At 36.8% G+C, this 25,961-nt stretch overlaps 1 protein-coding gene across 1 annotated transcript in view; it reads right to left on the bottom strand.

The window, feature by feature from the left end:
• The window catches only part of PTPRQ (protein tyrosine phosphatase receptor type Q), a gene marked incomplete at both ends in the record, with an annotated part of 146,358 nt that extends 121,761 nt beyond the window's left edge, over positions 1 to 24,597 (bottom strand). The window contains 15 exons of the mRNA XM_082008794.1: positions 2,213 to 2,310; positions 2,799 to 2,905; positions 3,443 to 3,593; positions 7,634 to 7,763; positions 7,944 to 8,074; positions 9,586 to 9,846; positions 11,010 to 11,279; positions 11,938 to 12,222; positions 13,871 to 14,155; positions 14,297 to 14,483; positions 17,825 to 18,042; positions 19,103 to 19,357; positions 20,474 to 20,609; positions 21,209 to 21,346; positions 24,550 to 24,597. Coding sequence (XP_081864920.1) covers positions 2,213 to 2,310; positions 2,799 to 2,905; positions 3,443 to 3,593; positions 7,634 to 7,763; positions 7,944 to 8,074; positions 9,586 to 9,846; positions 11,010 to 11,279; positions 11,938 to 12,222; positions 13,871 to 14,155; positions 14,297 to 14,483; positions 17,825 to 18,042; positions 19,103 to 19,357; positions 20,474 to 20,609; positions 21,209 to 21,346; positions 24,550 to 24,597 — 2,700 coding nt within the window. The remainder of the gene's footprint in view (positions 1 to 2,212; positions 2,311 to 2,798; positions 2,906 to 3,442; positions 3,594 to 7,633; positions 7,764 to 7,943; positions 8,075 to 9,585; positions 9,847 to 11,009; positions 11,280 to 11,937; positions 12,223 to 13,870; positions 14,156 to 14,296; positions 14,484 to 17,824; positions 18,043 to 19,102; positions 19,358 to 20,473; positions 20,610 to 21,208; positions 21,347 to 24,549) is intronic.
• Between the last annotated feature and the right edge of the window lie 1,364 nt (positions 24,598 to 25,961).

The following is a 25,961-nucleotide window of genomic DNA, read 5'->3' as shown; positions in this document are numbered from 1 at the left end:
ACTCTTATTCATTCAGATCAATGCAGCTTTACACTAATGAAGAAAGAAGAAAAGTCAAGAAACTATACTAACAATACTCAGATTTCAAGTTTTAGGTAAGGATATAATCAAAGTCATGGGGAAGGGGGAGGAAAAGAATTGGACACTGTAATATTGGGGTATAAACTGTGTAAGACCATTAAAGCAACGTGCTTTGCCTCATGGTAGTGCTACATACATTAAAGAATAACCTAGTCAAGTAGGTTAACCACCCAAGACTATACCTTGAAATCTTTATTGATTCAAATGACATGTTTAAAGAACAGTTTACTATCACAAAATTTTGTTGACCGCAGGACTGTGTTCGTGCAGTGACTGTAAAATGCAAAGGATAATACAAGATGGACTGCAGAAGACAGGATACAAAAGAGAGACTGGTTGAATGTTGCAGTGAAACATGATCCGCAGATGAAGTATTTAGATGCCATAGTGGATTGTTTCTGACCAGAGAACTGAAAGAACAGAAATAACTCTAGATTTTGTGCTGTGTTGCAAAGGATATGGTTCAAAACACAAATGCTGAAGAGCCACTCTGTAATACCAACCATGACATATTAGAACGCAGCTTCTTTGTAAGAATAAAAATAAAAAGTCCAGCATAGTGACATTTAATTAGGAAAGGAGAAACACTTAAAAATGATCATGCAAATTAAAAGGAAATTATGAGGGGACCCAAAAGTGTCATGGTATGAAAAACATTGAAATGCGACTTTAATACATAATACAACACTCAAAAAGTTTGTAGAAAGAATGTAGAAATAACAAAACCATTTGAATAGTAAAGAGGATTACTGTAAGAAAAGATATCCTTAAAAACTGGCGATCATGTCAGAACAAGAAAAATAAAAACTATAAACTTGTCTAATTCATGCAAGCTAATTTAAAAAGCACAGGAAAGCAGGGCAGAGCAGAAACATGGGTCAGCAGGCCAAAAGAGACTGAAGAGCAAAAAAAATGGTATAACTAATGAAAACAATAAGTTAAACATATGATAAGCTTATCTGGGTGCTGCGGAGGCCACTAGCTGACCAAAGTACAAAGGAAGCATTCGGTATAGACAAACCCATATGAGAAACAGTAACTGAATTATTTGTTTCAATGGTCAAGGATGTTCCCACACCGGAATCGTTATTAATGAACTATGAATTTTGAGTCAAATGGAGTTGTCTCAAATTGAGAAGTCCACAGAAGAGGTCTTTAAAGAAGTCTGACAGTAGTCAGAAAGGTAGACAGCATGTTTTTGCCTAGGAAAGGAATAGGAAGCAAAACAGAAAACACTATTAACCTTTTGATAACTCTATTATGCACCCAATCTCAAGAAGGCTATCAAAGGCTTAGAAAAATTAAAGAAAAAAATACTAAGAGTTGTAGAATAGCTTCCACATAAGAATGCTGCACAAAAGACAAGTGAGAAATTAAAACTTATAAAATCATGAAAGGTATGGGTATGGTGAATAGGGAAGTACTAGCTATTTCTAATATCACAAGAACCTAAAGAATATCAGATTTAAAATTTAAAAAGTGTACACTTTCGAACAGAACATAACAAAATTGTGAAGTATAAAGGATTAAACAATTCAGGAAAAACAAGTCACTTTTTTTCTTACATATGTCCGGTTTCAACCTATCACTCAAGACATGCCTAAACTACTTAGTGCCCAAGGCCAGGAGGGCATGGGAGGTATCAAATGTTCCCAGTTTTGTCTTGAAAATTGCTACATTTAAAAAAAAAAAAGAAGTTTTATTCTGGAACTTTCTAAACAAAACATGTAGATCCTTCTATACAGAATGACTTTTTTATTTTGCAGTTTAATGAAATTAATCTGTATTACAAATTTAGAAATCTAAGAAATAAAGATTACATTGCAGTTGCATTCAACCTTTGACCAATAATCTTCTTTTTTCTTGCATGCTACCTGAAAAATCAGTTTTTGAAAGCTTTTAAAAGCATAATTCTATAAACTTGTTTTAAAATGTTATGTAATATGAAGTATCTATTTAGTTGATCTTCTCCCGTAGCAGTATTTCCCTCCCATACTTATGTGGGTTATAAAGACAAATATTTACTGCTGGGTTTGCTGTACATACAGGATGATAATTTCATTGAGAAATTTTAAAAAAAAAATATATCTATCAAAAGGATTGCATTGGTTTCTTCCCATTCTTATCTCACCTGAAACAGATCAAATCCTCCTCTTGGTAGTTTCCAAGAAAAATAGACTGCATTTTCTTCTTGCCCAAACACCTGTAAATCTGATGGTGGATCGGGATCTAAGGTAAATACAGGAGTGGATGCAAAATTTAATATCAAAATAATTATATTAATTTGAAGAAAATTAGCATCTCCAGAAGACACTGCTGTAATTTATTATTTTATGGTTCAGTGTAGAAACAGATTTCATTTTGTACTTAAGAATATAAAATAAATCAAATTCACCTCTACGTACTAGCAATACAATCAGAAATAAAATTAATGTTTCTAAATTTTTATGGAAAAGTTGTATCATCTTAATATTACTGCTGATTCAGTTACTGGCAGAATCCCATTAACTACAGAGGAAACTGTGTTTTAAAAGCTTTTATTTACTTAGTAACTTTCAAGGATGTTTTGATTGAAAAGACAGACATACATACATTAATCCAGCCACTGTTAAAATGCATTGATTTAATAAGGAATAGTTTTCTTCGACAATACCTTAAAATGTAACAACCCCAATTATCTGAAATCATGAAAAGTTATTAATTAACTGTGAACCTACAGGTGCTAATCTTGAGGATGGTTGGGTGACTTCTTTTTAATCCATTGGTTGTCACAATACTGATTAAGAAATCAGTGCCTGGCAGAAGACTCTCAAATTTGTACATTCTACAAAGATTAAAAAAAGAAATTGTGCTCTTTAGGATTTTCAAAATGCATGTATCTTTATATGTTAATTCTTTGTAATGTTATGGATATTATTTACACATGATGTGTGCATACATATGTATATGCTGTCAGTCAAAAACTATTTTAGTATGATAAAATCTTAAATAGGGTGCATCACACTATGGTTCATAAGAAGTTCAAGCACAAGAAAGTCTTAAAAGATTAGATTAAACATCCAGAATGACACACAGGTTCTACTGGTGCTCACTCCAGTGCAGTAGTTTGTTTGCTCTTCTTTGCATAAACACATCATATAAGATTTGTAATTTGTTAAAAAATACAATTCTTAAAATAATCTTTTTTCACGAGTATATAATGTAAAACATCAAATACATACCACATATAAGTAACACTGCAGGCTACTTATAAATACATTACAAATGTATACAAATGTATATACAGGCTACTTACAAACACTAAGTACAGAGTGAAACATTTGTTTTGAGTTCATGCCAGTTATTTTTTAAATCCTCATACCTTATCCTGGAAGACAACATTTTCTCCTCCTTGAAGACCTTACTGTTTATTAAAATAACATATCCATCAAACATATTTTGGGCTGGTGGCCAGGTAACAGTTATTGATTCAGAGTCTCTGCTATAGTTCAAATATTTAACTGCACTTGGTACTGTGTGACAATAAGAAAAAATGCATTACTTAAAAAATATATTTTAAATACATTACTTTATGACAGGACTCATGTCATCAGAATGCAATTAAAACTCCACAAAAACTGTGTCATGTTCTTGCTTATTTCAAGGACACACAGACTAATACCACTGCGGTAATGTGTATAGGGTCTTCCGTTATCCACGAGATCCAGAGACAAACTGCTTGCTTGCTTGCTCTGTAAATGCTACTTAGTGCAGTTCTGACATCACTGATATAGAGTTCCTCCAAAATGAACACCTCAAGAAAAGAAATGTCAGTATAAGAGGAAACATACTGGTAACATACTGTCCCCACTAGCACAGCATCTTGTATTCAACAATGGCCAAAAGCGTATCTCTACAGAAAAGCAAGACTTGCATAGAGTGATAATCCCCTTCAGTAATCTCCCAGACTGCAGTGTGCAGCCCAAGGACTTTCTGAGCCAAAGGTGATTTCTGTGAATTTAGTAAACCTCAGCAGATTTCTCTTTTATGAATGTCTTCAGTCTCCACTTGAACTTATGACCACAATGATCATGTGGCCAGAAGTTCTGTAACTTACCTATAAATTTAAAACCCAAACATTTCCTTTTGCTTATTTTCTATTGCTCTCTTCTAGTTTCAAGTCTTTAGTTCTTGTAAAGGAAACATCAGTGAATTATCATTTCTTACTTGCTCCATAACTACCTCTCCATGACTTATCCTCTCACAAATGATTTTACATCATTGTTCCTGTATCAGTTTTAGCTCAGTGGTTCCTTAAATGCAAAACATTACATTTCTTTGATCACATTTGCTGCCCTCCTAAGAACCTTTCTTGATCTCACCTACTATGTTTTACTTTTTCACATTAAGGACCTGTTAGAGGAAAATATAACATGCCAGATCCAAGAGCCTGAGAGGCGATGTCCTCAGGTCCAACCAGCAGCAAGGCTGAAGCTGTATTCCCAGCAGGCACGCACACGCAGAGCACACATACACACCACACATACACACGCATGTGTCAGCCACACAGATCACAGCGAGACACTCAGAGCACTTGCACGAACACAGCACCAATGGCCTCATCCTGCTGCACTCTCTGGCTGAGAGAACAGAGGTCCACTTGTGGATCTCCTCAGCAGCTGGGCTCAGGCACTCAGTCTGCCCAGTAGACACCCCTGGATCCCAGTGTCCCCAGTTCTGGCCCCTGGACATACAAGCCTCTGAGGTCACATGCCCACTCCAGTTGCTGAATCATGCACACACACAGAGCTGGCCAGGACTTCCCAGGTCCCAACAGGCAACCTCCTTGTGCTCTGGCCCTTAGAGATACACAGATGCTCTCACATCCAGCGAATCATTTACATGTGATGAGTCTTTTTTATCCCCTTAGCCCTCTATTTTCCCACACTTGTTCTTCCCCAAATCATCTAATCCCCTCCCTTTTCCTGCCTTTGGTTCCTTCCTTAAGCATCCCATAATAAGTCTGGTGCAATCCCAAACTGCTTTTCCCTGGGATCCCATAGTGTGTCCTACTGAGGCAGCACTTAAGCAGCAACTCCCCTTTGTCTGAAAGGTGATCCAGAGAGCTCCTCTTGATGACCTGTCTTGATGGTCTCCACGCCTGGACACAGGGGCTGAGGCTCTCCTGAGAGCCCTGGGAAGGATCCGAACAGAGTGTTCGTGCCTCAGGAGTCTGTAATTTGTGTTCCTGCCTGCCACTGTGTTCCTCTGGGCTTGTGGAGATTGGCCTTTGAGCAGCTGATGGCCCCTGTGATGGGCTTTGGAATAGCCTGGCAGAGTATTATTTGGGCTCCCTTTCTTGCCATTGCCTCTCTGGGCTCCTCTGTGGGTGTGCAGATGAACTGTTATCACACAACATAACAGGACCAGAACTGCATGCTGTATTCAAGGCAAGAGTACCTGCATTTCTATAGACAATACAGTGATGTATTCTGTTTTGTCCTATAATCTTTCTTAACATGCCAGTTACTTTTTACTCTGCTGCTGAGCTATGTGATGATTTTTTTAAGGAATTATCCATCATATTCTCAAGATATCGCCCCAGAAATAGAACAGTCATCTCAGAGCTGACCACATTATGTGTGAGGTTTGAGTTGCTTTTGCCTTGTCTATCACTTTATGCTTATCTACACTGAATTGCATCTGACATTTTAACATCCAACCACTGAGGCAACCTACGGTCTTTCCACAGTTACTCTGCTAATTCTTATCCTCACTACCCTGAGTAACTTTACATCAGCAAACTCTGTCACGTCTGTATAGGTTTACTTTTCTAGATCATTGATGAACATGTTGGACAGAACACGTCCCAGAAGTCATCTGACAACCTCCCTCCACTGTGAAAACTACTTTTCTATTCCTTGTTGTTAGGTCAGTTTAAAAGGCTGGCTGCTTTTTTAAGAGCCATGGTGAGGGACTCTCGCTAACAGGTTTTTTGAAATCCAGCATATATCAATTGCATCTCCCTTAGCACATGCTTGATGACTCCTTGAAAGAATCCAAAGATGGGTTTGAGGCATACTTCCCGTATATTAGTAAGATCCTTCCTTCTTCTACCTCTGAACTATAAGATACTATGTAGTTTGCTATTAACTATAAATCTTCAATCAAAAAGCAGTGCAACAGTGGATGTACCCCTGGAGTGAAGACAGCATCAGAGTCACTGCTGAGTTACTCTGCTAGCCAAGAACAGTGACATTGCTTGTCCGGTACAGGTTTTATCTAGAGCTAATGACCAAAACTATTTTCTCTCCGCCCCATGAATCCCTACACCCAAGATGAAGGTACTGTTTTCCATTGGAGCAGGATATCTCAGTATCTATGGCACTGTACACTACTGGAGACAGAGAGCAGCTCAGAGACTCTACTATCTTTTAATGTAGTTTCACTAGAATAAGAACACCGTGCTTATTGAAAAAAGAAGCAACAGTGAATGGATACGACTCTGAAATTATTATCTCAAGACAGTATGTGACGGTTACTGGCCAGAGTACTTTCTGGAAATATCTGAATAGACTTATTCACAGTGCCACCAAAAAGAAGCAACCCAATTGTGTTACAATTGATGTGGACAGAGAGGAGAAACATCATTTCAAAAATGAGAAAACCCTTCAGAATGAACATACTTGCTGGAGTGAGAAAAAGCAGCAGAAAAATCTGCCTTCAAGGGATCTTAATTTAGAAAAGAAAAAAGTAACAATGAAAGAATGGTTTCTAAAGGTATAATGAAGGAAGCTACTAGCACCTAGGAGAACTACAACAGAACAGAACTATGCTGCTGAGAATAAAATGTCCCAACCCAAAGTAAAATTACATGTAGAAAACCCCCAATTTAGTCCTGATGTAAGGGGAGGCCAATGAGAGAACGTCATAAAAGTAATTTAGTTCTGAACACTTAAGTGTATTCAAACTCAGCACTTAGATGAAAAATTAAACATTAAAGAGAAGTCTAAGAAAACAGATTTTGTTTTCTGCAATGTTGGTAGCCAGACAGCGTGCGAGTATCAGTTACTGGAGTGTACACCTGTTTGAGTTATTATGAAGTTAAATGTACACCGTAACATATTCAAATTCAGACTTTTAAAGGACAGAAGCAGTCAAAGAATAAGGAAAATATCAATGAAAGAGGATGAGAAAATTATGAAGATGACTGAGTTACTTTTCACAGAATCACAGAATCACTAGGTTGGAAAGGACCTTCAAGAGCATCAAGTCCAACCATTAATCCAGCGCCACCATGCTCCCTAAACCATGTCTTGAAGCGCCACATCCACACCTTTTTTGAACACTTCCAGAGATGGCGACTCCACCACCTCCCTGGGCAACCTGTTCCAATGCCTGACCACCCTCTTGGTGAAGAAATTTTTCCTAATATCCAATCTAAACCTCCCCTGGCGCAACTTGAGGCCATTTTCTTTATTTGAGATAAAAATAAAATTCAAGAAACAGTAGAAGAAAGCAAGACATATTACAGAGCAAAACAAATGCTGAATTTAACACATTGTGGTCTCACCTGTCTCTATTTCCCTTGTCACAAAAATGCTGTCTCTGAAACCTTCCTTTTCTGTTCGAATTGTAAAGTTGTACAGCGTACCAGGAGTAAGGTTGGAAAACGTTGCTGTTTCTTGCTTGACCTTCTGGACCTAGAAAACCAAATACAGCTTTCACAGAACTGCTTGCAAAATTTATTTATATTATGTAAATGGTACCTTCATCTATTCTAATAGGAGACATAGCTTTTAATTTCACTTCAGATTACTTAATAGACGATTTAAAAAAATAACTGCATTGCCTATAGACAAATGGTCTTTTAAAAAACATACCCTGAAAGCACTTGCACAATTTACACATGTGACTTCGTATTGATAAAAATCTCCATCAGCACGGTCCCAACCAAACTGTATTGAAGTGTCTGTAACGTTATCTTCTCGTACATTGTGTGGAGCTGCCAGACCTACAGAAGAACATAAAACACATTACTGTTCAATCGAAGACTTTGTTCAATCCAACACTTTTTATATTTCCTGTGGAGACATAAAAGTGAAGACAATCAGCAACAGATTCAAACAAATAGAGGGCAAAATCTCATCTCAGGCATGCAGACACACAGACATTCCAAAATAGGAAAATGGAGAAAGAACAAATAGATAATATTGCCACTATTCAAAGAAAATGTCTTGCTTGCTCACTTATGTTAAAATCACATGGGACTGAACATGCATTTTTCCCTGAGGATAGAGCTGCCACTCCTAGGAAGAAAAATCCTCCAGAATGAAGTTAATCACTCCAATAACACCAGCATACTGCTGAGAATGTACCTAAATTTTGTCAAACAGCTCAGCAAAACTGGGTAGACCAGGCAAGACAAATACATTTTATCCTTAATTAGTATGGCCTTGTATGATACAATTCAGATCACATTACAGAGGACCTTCCATTCTCCTCTGCATCTCTTTCATCCCCACTACAGCTGTTTCTGGCTGGAATGTACCAAAATTTACACTTTTTCTAAGAAAAACTATATACATGTGAGGGGTCAGTATTTTTTTTTTTCTTCCAAGTCGGGGCCCCGCAGGAGGCAGAAAAGTTTTCTAAGGCAGTTTCATGATAAGTTTAGGAAATTCTTTCATAATATCAATCAAAACCCAAGTTTTTATTAAAACTATAGTTAAAGAAAAATCAGCTTTCAAGCTTTTCACTATTTGGGGAATTTTTTTTCTGTCTTGCTCTCATTCTCTTCTTCTTTCTTCCTTGCTTCTTTTTATCCTTTCTTAACTTTTCTTTTTATGCCATTTCTGCTCAGAGAGAAACCAAGTAGAAACAAATTTCAAAGGAAAATGCTAAAATAGGAAAAGAAAAACTTCTGGAAGTATAATTATCATAAAAAACAGGAAAGTCAAAACATAGAATTTCAGCAGGTATTTTTAAACAGTTTTTAAGTTCTTACTAAAACTCCTTTTTTAAAGGCCTTGCTAGAAGGAGTTCCCCTCCCCTAATACTTTTAAAAATGTCTTTGTTACTGAATTTATCCTGAAAAATGGGAACATCAATGCTTTTATTATTTGCTTAAAGATGCACCAGGAAAAATAAACTTGCTAATTTCAAGACGCAGAAATTATTCCATTGATACTCATCTTCTTGACTAAATTAAAATCGTAAAAACATGTCTTGTTTCCCACAAGGACAACAATTTAATACAGCCTAAATTCCTGAAATACTTGCTAGACAGTTTTATAGACTTGATATAAAAAAACACAGTTTTAGAAAGTTTAGAAATTATATGGGACAGTTACACTCTTGTTTAAAAACCAGCTAGTGTTAGTATAAGTATTAATTGATACACAGATCTATAAAGGTCATTTTTAAATAGCCTGTCTTTTCTACAGCACTGAAATAAAATTAGGTTAAAAGAGTATACAAATTTAATATGGTGCAATTTCATAGGAATAAACTTAAAATACTCACATGTTTTTACACCTGTTAAATGGTAAAAGGAGCTCAACATTTTTCCACTTTTTGTGGAGATGAAGAAATCATATTCTGTTCCTGCAGTAAGGTTTTCAACTGTTATTTTACCATCACTTTTTAGAATGAATGTTTCATTAGGTCCTCCTTTACTTGCAACATATATGCCATCAAATACTCCAGTATCAGGCATGCGAACAAATAATACCACAGCATTGCTATAAAGCGCATAAGGAACTACAATTTGAACAGGCTTGGGCTCTGAAAGAAGAAAAAAAAAAATTGCCACATGTTAAATCAGTTGAAAATAAATTCAGTGAAAACCACATAATTAATCTGCAACTGTGATATGCAACTGCCCTGTGAAATATGCTTGCCCAGTGCAAATGAATAGCTACCATAATAAAACATGTCATTGCTCAGAAAAATAAACAACCTGATCTTTTTAGGTGTTTAGTACTCAAATCCTAAAAGCATTTGACAAATGACTTCAGGATCAAAGCAAGTTAGCCTTCCAAAGGTATCAGTGAATTACCTTTTCAACCACAACCACACCAAGAAGGTAAGTCAGGATAGCTGAAAAAATATACAGAAAGGTACATGTGGACAGGAAGATGAGCATGGAGAATGAGAAACGTTTGATGGATGTGATATTGACATGTTTCATTTTCTTCCCTTGCAGCTGGCTCTGACAGCTGTGAAAAAACCCATCTAGAATTTTGTCATCTGTGTTTTGAATCTAATCCTATATAAAAAATTCCAAAAAAGACTAAGCCTGCTACCCTCCAAAATACCATAATCATTTAGAAAAAATGACAACACAGATTTCATAGATCTATAACCTGACAGCTGCAGCCTTTATATAACCACATGTATGATTCCTGACCATTCCTTTCACATATGTAAAACATGTAAACTATGACTAACAGAAAAGATCCTTTGATAAACAATGTAAAGCTTTTATCTTTCAGCTACTACTACTTCTAATTCTTAAAATCTTTTCCCAGCGCCCTCTCACCAATAGCAGGCTAATTTCTCTCTCACGGTTCACAGAACATCTAACACACCTCCAAAAACAGTCTGTTTCAACCATGCCATTATTTCTTTATTTCACTGCAAATCAATGATTCACCCAATTTCTTCTGTCAGTGGGAACAAGATTCCCTGCTACGGTCTTCATCACAGTTAAACAACATTCAGTACTACCAACGTGTTTCCCAAGGCTGCACCTCTTTGAAAGTTAAGGGATTTGCTTTGCTGTTAACAAATAGGATTGGATCGGTACATTTCACACCTTAGTTTTGATACCTGGCTATTAAGAAAATCGACTTGATCTACCAAATCTGTTAGACGATAGTACTGATACTGAGACTGATGTTGTGTGTATTATAGTCTGTAGTTTCCACCGTTCAAAGATATCTTACTTAAAGTGCATTGAATGGTCTTCAGTTCACTCATATTTCCATTATCCACACTTGCCACTGCTATTTCATAAGGCATTCCAGGAATTAGGAGATCAATCTTTAATTCTTCTGTATTGTTTACTAAAAACTTCATAGTGTCCCCTATGTCTGCATTAGGTTTCACTTGAATGTAGGATTCCCGACCCTTTTGTGGCAGCTTCCAGTGAAGGATTACACTCTCTTCTTGTATATCCTCTGGGTGAATATAAACAGCTGTAGGTGGGCTGACAGCTTGATCAAAGAAAAAGATGTCAGTATAAAACCACAGATGAAACTTACTATCAATTAACAACCACTTCCCAATGATGCCTTTTGGTTTATTTTTCTTCTAAAAACTTCTTGATTTTAAACCTACTAATTCATTTAATTATTTCTTAAAATAGTTTGCAGATAACTACCTGTTTACAGAACAGATTCTGCTGTTTTCTCACAACAAACAGGGACTTATTTCACAAGTATATTCTGTTCCATTGGATATATACAGAGCAACAAAGATGACTCAGTCCGAGTCACAGTATCTAGATTAGAAAAATAAATTAATCTGTCTTCACCTACATAATCTGAGACATTATGGTAATGTTTCTACTTTCCTAAAATGAAATATACAAACTATAAACATTCATCAAATATGATGTCACTTCTTTAGCACATACAAATGTGCTGTAAGTAAGCAAGTGAATAAATAAAGGAATAATTATGCTCACTCTTTTGGAAAGTTCTGAAGGTTAGACTCAGTAAACAGAGAATATAGAAGAGAATTCCCCCAACTTTCCCCAACACATCCCAACAAACCACAATCTGTATATGGCCTGAAAAATACTTTTGTGCTTTGTATTTCAATTTAAACCCTGCCTAGTGAAATAAAACCTCCAGAAAATTGATACGTCACCTGTTGTGATTAAAATAGGCTTCTCATGGCAGCTTAGAGTTCCTTTTTCTGCTACATTCTGTAAATACACCTGATACTGATGATAAGGTTTTACATTTCCTATTACTATTGAAGTCTCGCTTTTTTCAGCTGGTAACTGTTCCCAAATGTTGGCTTCAGTGTCCAAAACATTGATGAGGTAGTAATGAAAAACAGCATTGGATGAATGCTCTGGAGGCTTCCACTTTAAATGTATTTCTGAAGATGAAACATATGTAGCCTCTAACTGTGGGGAGTGCAATGGTCCTATTGAATAAGATTAGGAATAGAAATAGGATAACAGCTTCTGATATCTTTTTTCAATAACTTTTTTTCCAAATACAGCCTGAAAAGCTAACAGTACACATTTATAAGTGCTAAATAGCATTAGAGCAAATCAAGCCAAGCAACTTTGACTATATATCTAATATTGATATGCACGGGAATATTTTCACTAATTAAGGTTTTCTGAATCCCACAGCTCTTTATGTAGAATTCAGTCTCGTCACTTGGGTGCTCTCTCTTATACTTCAATCAGATCAGAAACATCATCTAAGACAACGGTATGAATAACGCATGTTGGTTAAAACCTGGTCCTAACGTATTAAATGGCAAAATCTACCGAATTTCATTAAGTGTAAGAGTTCAATGCACACTATTTTTATAAATCACTTTAAAACAGTTCTTCATTATGTCTCCTACACCTCTTCCAACAACTCACTCACCAGTCTAATAATTAGTAAATCATCTTATTTTTCCTTGCCTGGACAATCATGTTTCTGTAGATAGCAATGTTGCAGCTGAAAAGCTGATTTCTGAGGTAGAACACATTTGCTTCTCTTAGGAGAAAACAGAAATATCTTTCCTCCGTTATAGAGGTAACTTGCATTACAAGGTCTTATATACAGAAAACTAACCATCAGATTAGGGAGCAGAGAAACTGGTAGGCACAGGAGATAGGACTCTCAAGTGCACTAAAGCAGCTCAGGCGAAAAAGTGAACTGTACAAAATGTACTTGCTGGAGAAAAGGAACAGTTTTTTCCCCTCAGAAAAAAATCTATTTTTGTTCTGACTTTAAGAAAATGGACTTCTATCTCATATTTGGACTGCCTTGACGGAATTGGTAAAAATGTTAGGGCTGTATGTTTTCTTTAACTTTTGCAAATCTGAGTATTTTCCCGCTACCACAGAAGCAGGAACCTGAAGAAAAGCCACACCTAAAATTGTGTCCATTAAGTACTTTTTCCTTGAGGACATGTCCATTTGATCACCTTTAGATGCAAAAGCATTTTTCATCTCTACCAACTGGCAGGTTTCACTTGCCTTCATTCAGCTAGATTTTACTAGAACACAAGTTAATTGGTTCATTGATTTTTCTTATGCGCATCATGCAGTGGGTCAAAACACATGGTATTTTTAAACCATGAAGCTTGTCTTAATCTTTACTGCAGATATGTAGGAGTATCTCTGTTTAGTCCAACAAAATCTTTTACTTCAGATTGGAATGTATGCTTCTGCATTTCATCAGCATGGCCAAAAAATACCTCAACTTCTACTCTGACATCCAGTTTTCCTGTTGGACATCAGTAGGAATTCTGCGAGCAAAATTATGGTAAGAATAAGCTTTTAAAATACACTTTACAGAAACAGAAATTGTAGCTGGCTTTCTGCTTGTGGCCACTGAAAACTCCCGAGTTTTTCCTCATCAATCTCAAAAAAGCGTTTCAGCACAAAAGCAAAATGAAGATGTGGGAATCCACTATACCAACTGGTCAATCCTGGATTCAGAATTCATGTTCAGAATTATTTATACTTTCAGACAAAATATCAACAAAAGACATAGCGTAATTAAAGGAAAAATATAAAAAGTGCATGACTATCTGGTTATTATTGCTACTTATTTTTGTAACTTACTTGTTTCTACTTTCAGAATTGGACTTAAGATAGTCTGTGCCCCTTCTGGGTTTCTTGCTGCTAATAAAAAACTATAGCAAAGGCCAGGAGACAACTGCACAATTTTTGTTTGAGTCGTATTCACAGGCAAGCTCAGAATGTACGGTTTCCACTGATCAAAATAGTACTTAAGTATAGGTGCAAAGCCTGACTTAAACCATATCTCCATATCACTCCACTTAAATACAGCTTCAGTTGTCTTGACATCATGCACACTAAACGTGAAGTTTTCTGGTACCTGAGGTACTGAAAAAGAACACCAAAAATGAAAAAATCATTAAAAATCATGAACAACATTTTCTTATTGTATTTATATCTTCAGAGATAAACATAATCGGGGGAAGGCTTTTAAAAATAAATGCAGAAGATTTAAAGAAATATAGTTACATTCATATTCACAAATATATGGTAGCTGTATATAGCAGAAAAATCCTGTGAAGAAATAGTCTGGACCAGTGGGATCTCTCTGAAGGGCATAGCAGTCAGTTTCATTTTCTGGTATCATCGACAAAGTTGAGATACCAGCCTTTAGAAGATAAGGAGATCCATCTGTCCACAAGAGCTGACCTTCTTCCTATATTGAAAAAAATGAAATAAAAACTCCATGTATTTTTACATTATATTGATGAATTATTAAGGCTTTTGTCATTGCAAGCATCTCCTAAACATCCAAAATTTACATACTTCATTTAAACAAATTAATTATATAGGAAAATTTTGAATGAAGTAAATATTTAATTGTAAAATTCTATCCCTTCTATTACAATAGATGACAAGGTTATAATATAATATAATATAAGCCACATAAAACTAATGTAGAGTGCTTGATCATTACAAACAATCCTTTAAAAATCACTATTAGTCAAATAATCTAACAATCATGGATGGATAATTTTCTAAAAATGTTATTCACTTAAAAAAAAAATCATTCACTCAAAAATACTCATAAATTCATCCGCAAAGCAAAAACAGTTTGGCTGAAAAAACCCCAGGCCTAGATTGACAATCACATGAGGTGCTGTCTTTTCCCCTTTCTCCCTTTGGCTGGTAACTCAGCCGTTAGGACACTCACTCTCACCCAGCTCCAGGTTTCTAACCATTGAGGTACTTTCAGTTTCTCCAGCAGAACCCTACAAATACTAGACTGGGGCAACATGATATTTTGAAGGAAAAATGCTTGTAGAACATGCTCACAGCATTACAATACAGTCCCCTCTAGTGGGAGACAGGTTTCAGTCTGCACTGCACTAACATATACTACTATCTACAGGGGATTAATAAAAAACCCAACACATTTATGCGTCACATGGGAGCACTCTCAGGAGCTACACTAGCACAAGTGCTTTCAGGCATAGCAAGTCTGTGGTCCTACAATCTTAAGTAAATGCTTTAAGTACTGTAAAGGAGAAAAGTTGAGGTACCACCATAATTTTAAGACTTCCACTGCTTTTCCATTTTGTTGAAGATATGCAGAATGGAGGAGGGGAAGGAGAAAAAATATTCTTTGCATTTCTCTGAGAAAACAACAAAAAGTCATGTTTGTTGAGACTATGCTTATTTTTTAAGTCATCTGTTGAATTAAAAAAAAAATACTGTGATGTCTTTCATTTTCCCAACAGAGCAAAGCAGATTTTCAATGGTAGGATATAATTCGACTTTCAGGAGGACTTGTGTGTCTAGCCTGCCATTTCAAAAATACTATGTAGATCAACACATATCTTGCATATCTTTTTCTCATACTGGTCTTCCTGGGCACCAGAGTTAACTGCAAGCACAGGAGGCCACAAGATACTACTACGATACAAACCTCTGTAGCAGAGCTTGTAAGAGAAGCCTTGGTAAACAGTCTTTGGCTACCTTTTCCACTTCCTAACTCTGAAGAACTGCACAGAGTGTCAGGACAGACGCGAGGGTATCACCAAAGCACTCCGTTTATTCCTACCCAGCGCACTGACCTATATCTCCAGGGTCCCTGTTGTCTTTGACAAGAATGCTCACCCTTGTTAGAAAGGGTTGGGTTTTTGGTTTTTGTTTAATTTTTAAACTCTGATTGCACCGAAAAGAATTAATTGCCAGTTTGGAATTTGACTGTTAGTCAACTGTTTAATCATTACATGCATTTTTATGTTTGTGGGAGTCTAGTCAGTTAAATGAACTAGATGAGTACCTTGTTTTAGGAGTAACAGAGTATAATAATAAAATACTTCTTTTTCAAGCACTTCTTTCCTAAATATTTGTATTTAATTAGTGTGTTCAAGTACTGCATGAACATGTTACAGTCCTAAGTGTCATTGTTGTCATATTTGTTATCTCAGGTTTTAAACAAGTCTTGCAATTCCTAGTCTATGTCCCATGATCTTTGAACTGCTGGGGTAAGTACAATTCGATGTAAGTACAATTTGGAGTTCTCATGAGAACAAATGACAACAATGACACTTAGGACTGTAACATGTTCATGCAGTACTTGAACACACTAATTAAATACAAATATTTAGGAAAGAAGTGCTTGAAAAAGAAGTATTTTATTATTATACTCTGTTACTCCTAAAACAAGGTACTCATCTAGTTCATTTAACTGACTAGACTCCCACAAACATAAAAATGCATGTAATGATTAAACAGTTGACTAACAGTCAAATTCCAAACTGGCAATTAATTCTTTTCGGTGCAATCAGAGTTTAAAAATTAAACAAAAACCAAAAACCCAACCCTTTCTAACACTCTTTCCAACATGCAAAAATAGTATGCTTTCATGGAACATCTATTTCTGGCAAATTCTTACAAATTCTACCTTATTTCTAAAATACCAAGTTGGTTACAATTTATATCACTACGGTGTAAAAATTAGAGCAATTCTAAAATCTCATGCATAAAAAATATTACATGTAAAATGCATATATTACTGGTGCTTTACTAACCAGGAAGGTTAGAGTGCTTCTCTAACCGCAAACCTAGACAGGCTTGTGTTTCCTCAGTTCATCTTACCCCACTCTAACTTGTTTATGTAGCCCCACTAAGTTAAACAGAGTTTGCAAAAAAGAAATTTTCTGTCTATGACATGTTTACCACTTACCTCCTCACCTTACAGACTTGACTTTGCTTTTACTGTTTTTCACAGCATTTCTTTTAAAATTAATTTGACCAAACCAACATTAAAATTAAACTTCAGAGTGTCGATTTTCCAAACCAAAAAATAGTGGCTTCCTCCCAACCTTCTGATACTTATCACAAAAGTTTTCACTAGGCCTAATCACAGGAAGACTGGATCCCACATTTCTGGCAGAGAGAGTGCCTCCATCTTTCTGAGAGCTTTCCCAATACTTTTACTTATCTCCATAGCTGTTCCCAAATTACACACCACACCACTGTGAGCCATTTAATAACAGCAGAGCTGGCATCAAGAAGCCTCATATCCCAAATATGAGGAACAGGAAACATTTTACAAGAAACATCTTGCTCCAAACCTTTCTTTCACTAGGCTGTCCATCATCCATCCATACTCTACAGATCTTCCTAAGCTCAACACTCAACATGTCAGACCTGCATCAAAACTGAGAAAGCCAACCCCAGACTTTGATATCCATAGTAACATACAGATAGAATAAGATTTAAAATCTGATAATGCAGCACCACCTACAGGCAAAACAATAACCCTGTGAAGTACTCACAAAAAAGAAAGAACATGTTATGTATAAACTATTTTATATGTATAAATTTTTCCCCAGCTATGGCCTGCTAAATATTTTCAGTATTTCTAAATATGAAGAAATAGTGATTCTTCTTATAACTACTAACAACTATACAAAAAAACAACCGATTTACTGCGTAGCGTTTTTTATTCCAAAGAATTGAGCTCTATATTTCAAAATTCTCCTGCTTCCATATACGTAGTAGCAAAGAATAAAATATACTGACCTTGAGGTCATTAAGACCCGTCCATAACATGATTATTTGACTAAACATCTGGAGATGAGACAAAATAAAACCATGTTCTTCTTCATTCCCTATGTCAAGAAGATGCGCCCCTCGTGAAGATGTTTCACAGATTTGTTGTGCCACCTTCCACGGCTTGCTCTCCTTACTCATTCGATAGCAGCTGCTTTGGAATGCCACCCAACCCTGGGTACAGCTGCCTACAGGTGAACAAGGACAGGATTTTAAAGATACTCCATACCATTTATGGCAGTGGCACAGTGTTAGATTTTTTATGATTACACAAATATTTTGATGATGATAGCATTTAATTAATTCACAATTGCAACCCCCCAAGAATTATCAAAGAATGATAGAATAGTTTGGGTTGGAAGGGACCTTTAAAGGTCATCTAGTCCAGCCCCCAAATTCAGTAACTATGAAACAACTCTCCTTCAAAACCCTGAGTGTCTTAAAAAATCTGATTGACTTAATTAAAAGAGTACAACCAGTGGGGTTGTAACCCACTGAAGAAAAAAAAAAAGAGATCTATTAATTTTTATCCTACTCTATGAAAAAATTCATTCTTTAAGCTTAGTTTCTGATAGTTCAGTTTTAAAATTTTAAAATGGAAGCTAACAGTTTATTTGTTTTTAATAGTTTCCTGAGTTTAGGAAAATAATTATTTTGTTGAATTTGAGCCTGTATCATCCCTTCTTTTGTGTTCCTAATTTTAAAGATTTTATGTTGCATTATCAGAGTAGCACATTTAAAGGAATGAAGTTACACAATCAAGCCATAACATCCTCAGAATCCTGCCTCCTTCAAAACACCTAACAAAACAGTGTAGCTAGGTTAGCCACTCAGCAGTACAAACCCATCACTTTGAATGCTGGCAAAAAGTGTTCCAAATCCTTACCAAATTCAGGATCTTCCCCGCCTTTTCATTGAAACTGTAGAGCAAATTCAATCCATACACTCAAATAATTACAATGCCAAACCTCAACATTCACTTGACTCTATTTGAGACTGCAAAAAATGTAGGTAGCTTCAAACATTTGCACATAAATATTTGAATTCTTACTCCTAAAATATTAAGAAATATTAATTAGAAATAACCAATGTCATTAACATTCCATTTCTTTCAGCTTTGAATGAAATGAAACAATCCCCATCTATTTAAAATTGTAAAATGGAATACAAGCTTACAATGGTCTCTTAACTCTTCTAGCAAATATGCAGTGCTTCCTTGCATTCATTGACAAGAACAAACTCATATACCTGTTTCAGCTTGAATATCCAGTGATTGAGACACATTTATAAATTCCGGATGTAATTGTTCAAATATAAACTTAAATGTATATACGGTGGCAGGTGTCAAATTATTCCATACAGAGAATCCACTGGGGTTTTTTATAATCTGAGAAGTATCATTCAGTGAAACTGAACCTGAAAATTCTTTAGTCATCGTACTCCAATTAAAAGACACTGTAGTAGCTGTCACAAATGTTTTGATGTCATTTTCTGAAATTCCACCTAGTAGATCAAGAAAAAACAAATACTGTCTTTACCACAACAGAATAATTAGCTGACAGCTTTATTGCATTAATTATTCTTTTTCTTTTAAGAAGTGATGAGGGATACACACAGTAGGGAAAGAAAGGTAGTGTGAAAACAGAAAATGTTTTACTGAAAAAGAAAGTCATGCTCTTTTTTGTCATCATGGTATGTAAACTTATGTCTGAAGCAACAAGAAATAAAAGTTAAGTGCACAGTTTAAGGAGCGTTTAACTGTAAAACTACATCCTTTGCTAGAAAATCAGTTAAGTAATAGATGTCAAGTACAGTAACACATTAGTAGCATAACCATGAATTATTTCCTGTAGCTTGCTAAATGTACTAACTTTCAGCCGAGTCAATGGCTGCTGCAATGTTTTCAACTTACTATGTATTTTTCTCAATGATGATGTTTGTATTCAGATCCTAGACTGTATTCCAAAGCTAGTAGGAGCTTGAAATGTGTACAAAGGTAATGCTACAAACTATTTTAAAGCAATTACAAAATTAAGATTAGAATTCCCCTTCATTCTAGTAATCAGTGGGATTTGTGGTCCTGAACAGATTTACAGCTATAAATGATATTTTTATAAGTTCAATGGCTAGACTCTCAAATTCTTATACTAAAAGTCTGCCCCATTTAGTCACAACACTGAGATCTTCAAGCGACCCATTAACCCTTGTTAAACAGGGACTGTCATAAAGTGGAAACAAAAATATTTCATATTTAACCAATGTATTTAACTTACATAAGACAAACAATCACAACTGCACGTTGATATGAAATTGCCAGGCTGCAAGTAACCTTCTCAGTGGTCCTCTTTTATAAATCTCTTCTCCTAGAATTACTGTAGTATAGCAAGTAACATTTACAAATCTCCCAAACTTTTACATCAGTCCCATATTGCAGAATTGTTAGACTAACCAAACAAGTTATATAAAATTATTCCTTCTACTCTTCACGTTTGAAAACATACATTGATGCAACGTTTCTAAATATGTGAGTAATCTCAGGATTTCGATCCCTACTTCTTCAACCTTCAGTATTAGACTAACTATAATGATACCAAAATATTTTTGTGTTACACTACTTACATGTCTTAAATGATTTTACACTTATGATTCGGCCATTTTTTAGGGATTCTATTGTAATATCATACTTCCTGTTTTCCTCAAGCAGAATTGTAGTACTGACAGGTTTCTGTTCAACTTTAGAAATGTTTCTTACATTCTGCAAATTAAAAGAAATTCTGGATATAGTGAAAGTACAAAAATACAATTCATAAATGATCTATAAAGTTTTTAAAAGGGTACCTTATATTGCAGCACGTCAAACTTAAGGCTGCAGTTAACTGCAGAATACCCAATGCATTTAAAACAAAACGTTTTTGAAATCAAACTATTAACAAACACCTTCATATAAAATCCCCATATTTTCTTTACAGTCCAGAACATCCTGTGCTCAGAATAAGAACAAGGCCCTCCCACAGAGATCTGGACATAGCGTCTGTGCCTCTCCTGGAGATGTTAGACGACTCTTTCAAACCACAGTACCTTGAAGAACTTGCATATTCTTAACTTTGAACATATGTCTATCTACCCTTATTCAATCAGGATACCCAAGGGTCTTTTAAGTACCACTGGCTTCAACAGGACTCTAAGATGACATGAATGGCAGAATTCAGTACAATTTTTCCAAACTTTCTCTTTATTTGCTATTTTACAGAACAATGTTTTTCAAACACACACACACGCAATGTTATTAGCTACTGGTACGTACAACTTAGATACATTTGGAACTACTTATTCGCTTAGACTGACGAAATTTACTTTTTGACTGAAAGCATCTGCTTGCTGGTATGTTACAATATAATAGTCTGGATCCTCTCCTTTGGGCAATTCAGTCCACTCCAGCAAAACTACTCTAGCGGGCTTTTTCACTTGGTCACAGTCTAGACTCTCTGAACCCTGTAACAGAAACAGACATGAATGCAACTTAGTAGAAAATGCAGAAAAGTATCTTTAACTTTTTAACTACCTTTACATAGAACTTGTTGGTAAAAGTTCTAGGTAAATAGCTAGCAACAATTTTTGTATGGACCAGTATCACCAGCCCTAATGTGTGACACACACAGGTTTCATATTTTTTCTGCGGGTACACATTCAGTTTTCCTTTCTCGCTCCAGAGGTGGCCAAACCATGTCAGTTGACCCAAATATGCCCAACTAGGAAAAGAGAAAATCATCATAATTTTAGAAATTAGGTCAGAGATTTCACTTGCAATGTTCATATTGCAATCACAGCTAGCAGTCAGTCAGGAGTTGGCGGTCTCAGTCCTATTCTCACATTACATGGTAAAGACTTTGGCGGCATCACTTTCACAACTTCTGAGTATCTCAGAGTAAGAAACAGCAACCTTCAAGAGGTAAATAATTTATTAAACACCTTCCTACCAATCCAATTTAGACATGGCAGCATAAACTTTGTTCAACGTTTCAACTTGTTACAGAGGTCAACTCATTCTAGACACAAGTCTTCTGTATTTTTGACACTCCCTTTTTAATAATTTAACCTGCCTTGAAGGACTTCAGCTTAGCTCTTTAGAGAAGCAAGTTCATCTGTGTTTGCATTTCATTTGGAACCAGAAACATATGGGTTGCTTCCATCTAACAGGATATAAGCCTGAATGACACCTCTAAAATTCAGAGAAATTTGGGCATGTGATGCCAATTCCTATCACATAACATTTATTAGAAGATTGCAGTTCTCTCTTTTAAGTTCCATTTTTACTTTCTTTATGAATTGGGGTGACAAATATATGCCATCATTTAGCAATGAACTAAAAATGTAGCCAAAAAAAACCAAAATAAAACAAAAATCAAATAGGAACCCCAGTACACTAAAATAGAAGTTTGGATTTTTATTATTATATTACTTTGTGTTGTCCTGTAAATCAATCGACCACGCACACACACAAAAAAACATAAAAAGCAAAAACACTCAGCTCTTTTCTATTCTTTAATACAACATACTCTGTAACTCAGTTTGGTTTAAGATTACTTCCTTTAAGTAATGACAAACTAACATAACTATAAATCTATCAAGATCTTAATGTTCAGAGTTTAGATCATACTTTTTAAAATATAAACTTTATGAAGTTTATAAAGCCTTTAATCCCTACTAACCCTTTTAAGAGGGTACATACCACCTCTTGGGAGCCCCTGAATTGACATACTAGACTAATATTGATGGCATACACAAAAGTGCTTAAGGATACTAAGGAAAAGTACCAGGAAAAGTTTCCAGGAAAAGTACTAGGCTTTTAATTGATTGGTGTATAGCTGGCTTGCACTCCCTGAAAACAATCTAATTGAGACAATCCAAAGAGTAGGAAAATCTGCTTTTAAAAATAATTAAGAAATATGTATTTGCCAATAATTGAATTAACCATTTTTAACCATTTTCTGCTATCAGCAATATTGTAGGACATTTCACTGTACGTAAATACATACTCCTAGACCTAAAACAAGAATTAAATTTGCACGTGTACACAGAAATTTTACCATACTTCTATCTGACGAGAGGGATTTAGAATGTCCCTTTTTGTTGCCAGCACCTTGTCAGTACTTTTTAGGCCCTTACACAAAGTCTGCAGAAACTTAAAAAAAAAAAATTAAGGTTCAAATCTATCTTCAGGCTAGCTACATATCAGTTAGGAGACGTAAACAACAAACACTTAATTGATTTCTGCCATCGACTACTTCTCAATATATGACTCAAGAAGGCTTCTCAGTCTCAAAAAAGAGGGACTTGATGGGAAATACCACAGAGGTCTACAAAATCTTAATTAGCCAGAAGAAGTGAGCGGAGATTGATTTTTCATTTTCTCTTCAAATACAAGAACATGAATTTTCTCTTCAAGTGCAAGAACTTCATTCATGAAGAACAAAACATAGCCGGCAGGCTCCAGATTCAAAGCAAAGAAAGAGGCAGTCCTTCACAAAATAGACACTTAATCCAGCAAAGCTTAAAACGAGTACTAAAAGTTTCTGTGGACTTCAGAGAAGACGGGACAAGTTTCTAGAAGAGAACTACTCTGAAGCTCACAAAATGCACTGCCGCTACTACATCTGTCTCAAGAAGTCCTTAAGCTGCAAATGGTGGGAAACTAACACAGTACAAGTAATGCTCATATTATGCTAGTCTTACAGTCTCCCCAAGGATCTGCTTTTTGCCATTGCTAGAGATAAAATACTGAACTCACTGAAGTTTTTATTTCACCCCATACCACCATCCTTGAGAGTCAGGTACTCTCAACTACTCTGCAACGGTCAAGAAACTTCCCTGACTAAGGTAGGTCACAGACTGCTACACTATAGCTTCCATGGAAAACACCAGTTCTTACGCTCAAAATTGGCCAGCGCAACCGGACGCTATCTGGATATTCCCAAGGAATTTACCGGTCGGCTGGGTACCGCAGCAACATTTCACCTGGCTCTCTTCTCCGAAAGAAGGGAGTGGTATTTGTACCAGTAATTGACAGAGCTTTGAAATCACCTTTTCTGCAAAACATGTTAGGCTAAATGTAAAATAAACATTACACATACAAACTCTAAATATGGATAAATATGGACAACATTATTGCAAAGTATACTAGAAAATTTAGCAGAAAGGTACATGTGGTTCCTATGTATGTGGTTCTTTTAGTAACACTCATATTAAACCCAAAGGGCTAATCCACAAATGACAGTTTTGGATCAGAAAGCAAAGTACCTCTTGCAGAAGTACACTTCCTAAAGACATAGCCAGAGTATACCCCTGCGTACCAGAACAATCCTGAATTTCCATCATCACAGCACATGCCTCCACAGCGTCCAAAAGCTGACAATTTACACAGCAGTATCAGCTACCTTAGGACTTAATGATGCTGACACCTCCTACTTCTTCTGGGGAACAACATTAAACAAGAAGCAGCAGGCAATAAAGCAGATTAAGGATCCCAAGAGAGCTTCCAACAATTTAAACGGAAGATTATGATGCTCAGTAACAATAACAGAGAGCTCCCTGTGACTGCTAGAACAACAAAGCAGCAGCTCAAATCACGAACCATCAGTTTTCAACATTCACTTAGTGTATTTATGCACCTTAAAAAAAGGGAATATTTTTCTTACCTTAAATAAATATTTTAATAAAAACAGGAGAAGAATTGCTTGATCCATAGAGAAAGAAATCTTACAGCCCCAGTATCTATTATGTTTGAATCACAACAGCTTCAAAACAAAATTGTGATAAAATTTCTAAGACGTAAGAAGAGAAAAGCTAATACATGTTTTTATACTTCACATAGGTACAGCAGCAGCCAATGGTCTACCCAAGATCTGCATCTTGCCCCGGCCCTGCCTCTTCCCAGGCCTCATATAAAGCCTCCCAACATCAGCAGAAGGTTGTCCTCCTTTAACTTCACTGAGCTATGGATGGGCCTGTTGCTCATTAGTCCATAAAAAATCCTGTGTAAAAAAACCTCAGTTTTTTAAAGTTTTACTAGCGATCACTGTATTGAAATTCATTGAAATCAGCGTAACCCCTTGCACTTTCTTCAAGAGACTCCAGTTATTTTCCACAGTACAAATTTCTAGAAAGTTGCTGCGTTGTCAGTGTTCAAAATAAGCCTTGAAACAGTTTTCTGAGGAAGTACTAAGCACACCTGCAGAACCCATGGATGTGTCTTTCTAGGGTGTCCAAGAACAATAAATATAAAGAGGAATAAACAGTGTAAGAGCAATGAACACTGCGAGTTTATGTGAATTTCTGTTAAATTCGCTCATCAAAAAGACAGGTGCGCACCACTTACGGCACCTGGAGCTGCAAGAGCAAGTCTAACTTCGCTTACGGAGCATACAAAATCCTACATCTCAAAATAAAAGCAGAGTCTATAAAGTCCCTAACTCGCACACAATCTACTTATGAGAGGACTTCTTAAGTTCCTAGACAGTAACTATAGTTCGCAATTCCCGGGAGACATCTTTACGGCACCAGGAAGCCCCGTGCATTCAACAGCAGAACGAAGAGCCGCCGCTACTCTCGCCAGAGAGCTCCCCGCCGCGGCAGACGCCCACCATGACGGCGGCCGCAGACATTTGCAAGCACCCCGTCCCGGCCACGGCCCTTCAGGCGGGCGGCGCTGGGGAAGCGCTCTGCTGCGGAGCCCAGAGACGAGCCGGCGGCAGCGGGGCGGCCGCCCCCACTCGCTGCCGCTCCACGGGCGACGGCCGGGAGGGGAGACGGCGCTCCCCTTCCCTCACGGAGCGAGAGAGGAGGGATGGCGGCGGCGGCGGCGGCTGCCGCTGCACAGACAGCCGACCTGCGGCCGCGCAGGCCCTCCGCTCCGGCTCTGGCCGCTTTCCTCTCCCCCTCCTCGCCTTCTCTGCCCCCACCCTGCACCCCGCCGTGCTCTGGCCTCTCCTGCCCTTTCCCCGGCTGCCGGGCGGCGGAGGGAGGATCGTGGAGCTGCCGGCTCTCGGGTCCCGTCACGCCCAGCGGAGCCGGCGCGGACCTTCAAACCCGAAGCTTCTCACGTATTTCC

The sequence above is a fragment of the Phaethon aethereus genome (assembly GCF_964289735.1).
Source record: "Phaethon aethereus genome assembly, chromosome: 1".
Taxonomy (NCBI): Eukaryota; Metazoa; Chordata; class Aves; order Phaethontiformes; family Phaethontidae; genus Phaethon; species Phaethon aethereus.
The sequence above is the reverse complement of the archived record's forward strand: the minus strand, read 5'-3'. Positions and strand labels throughout refer to the sequence as shown.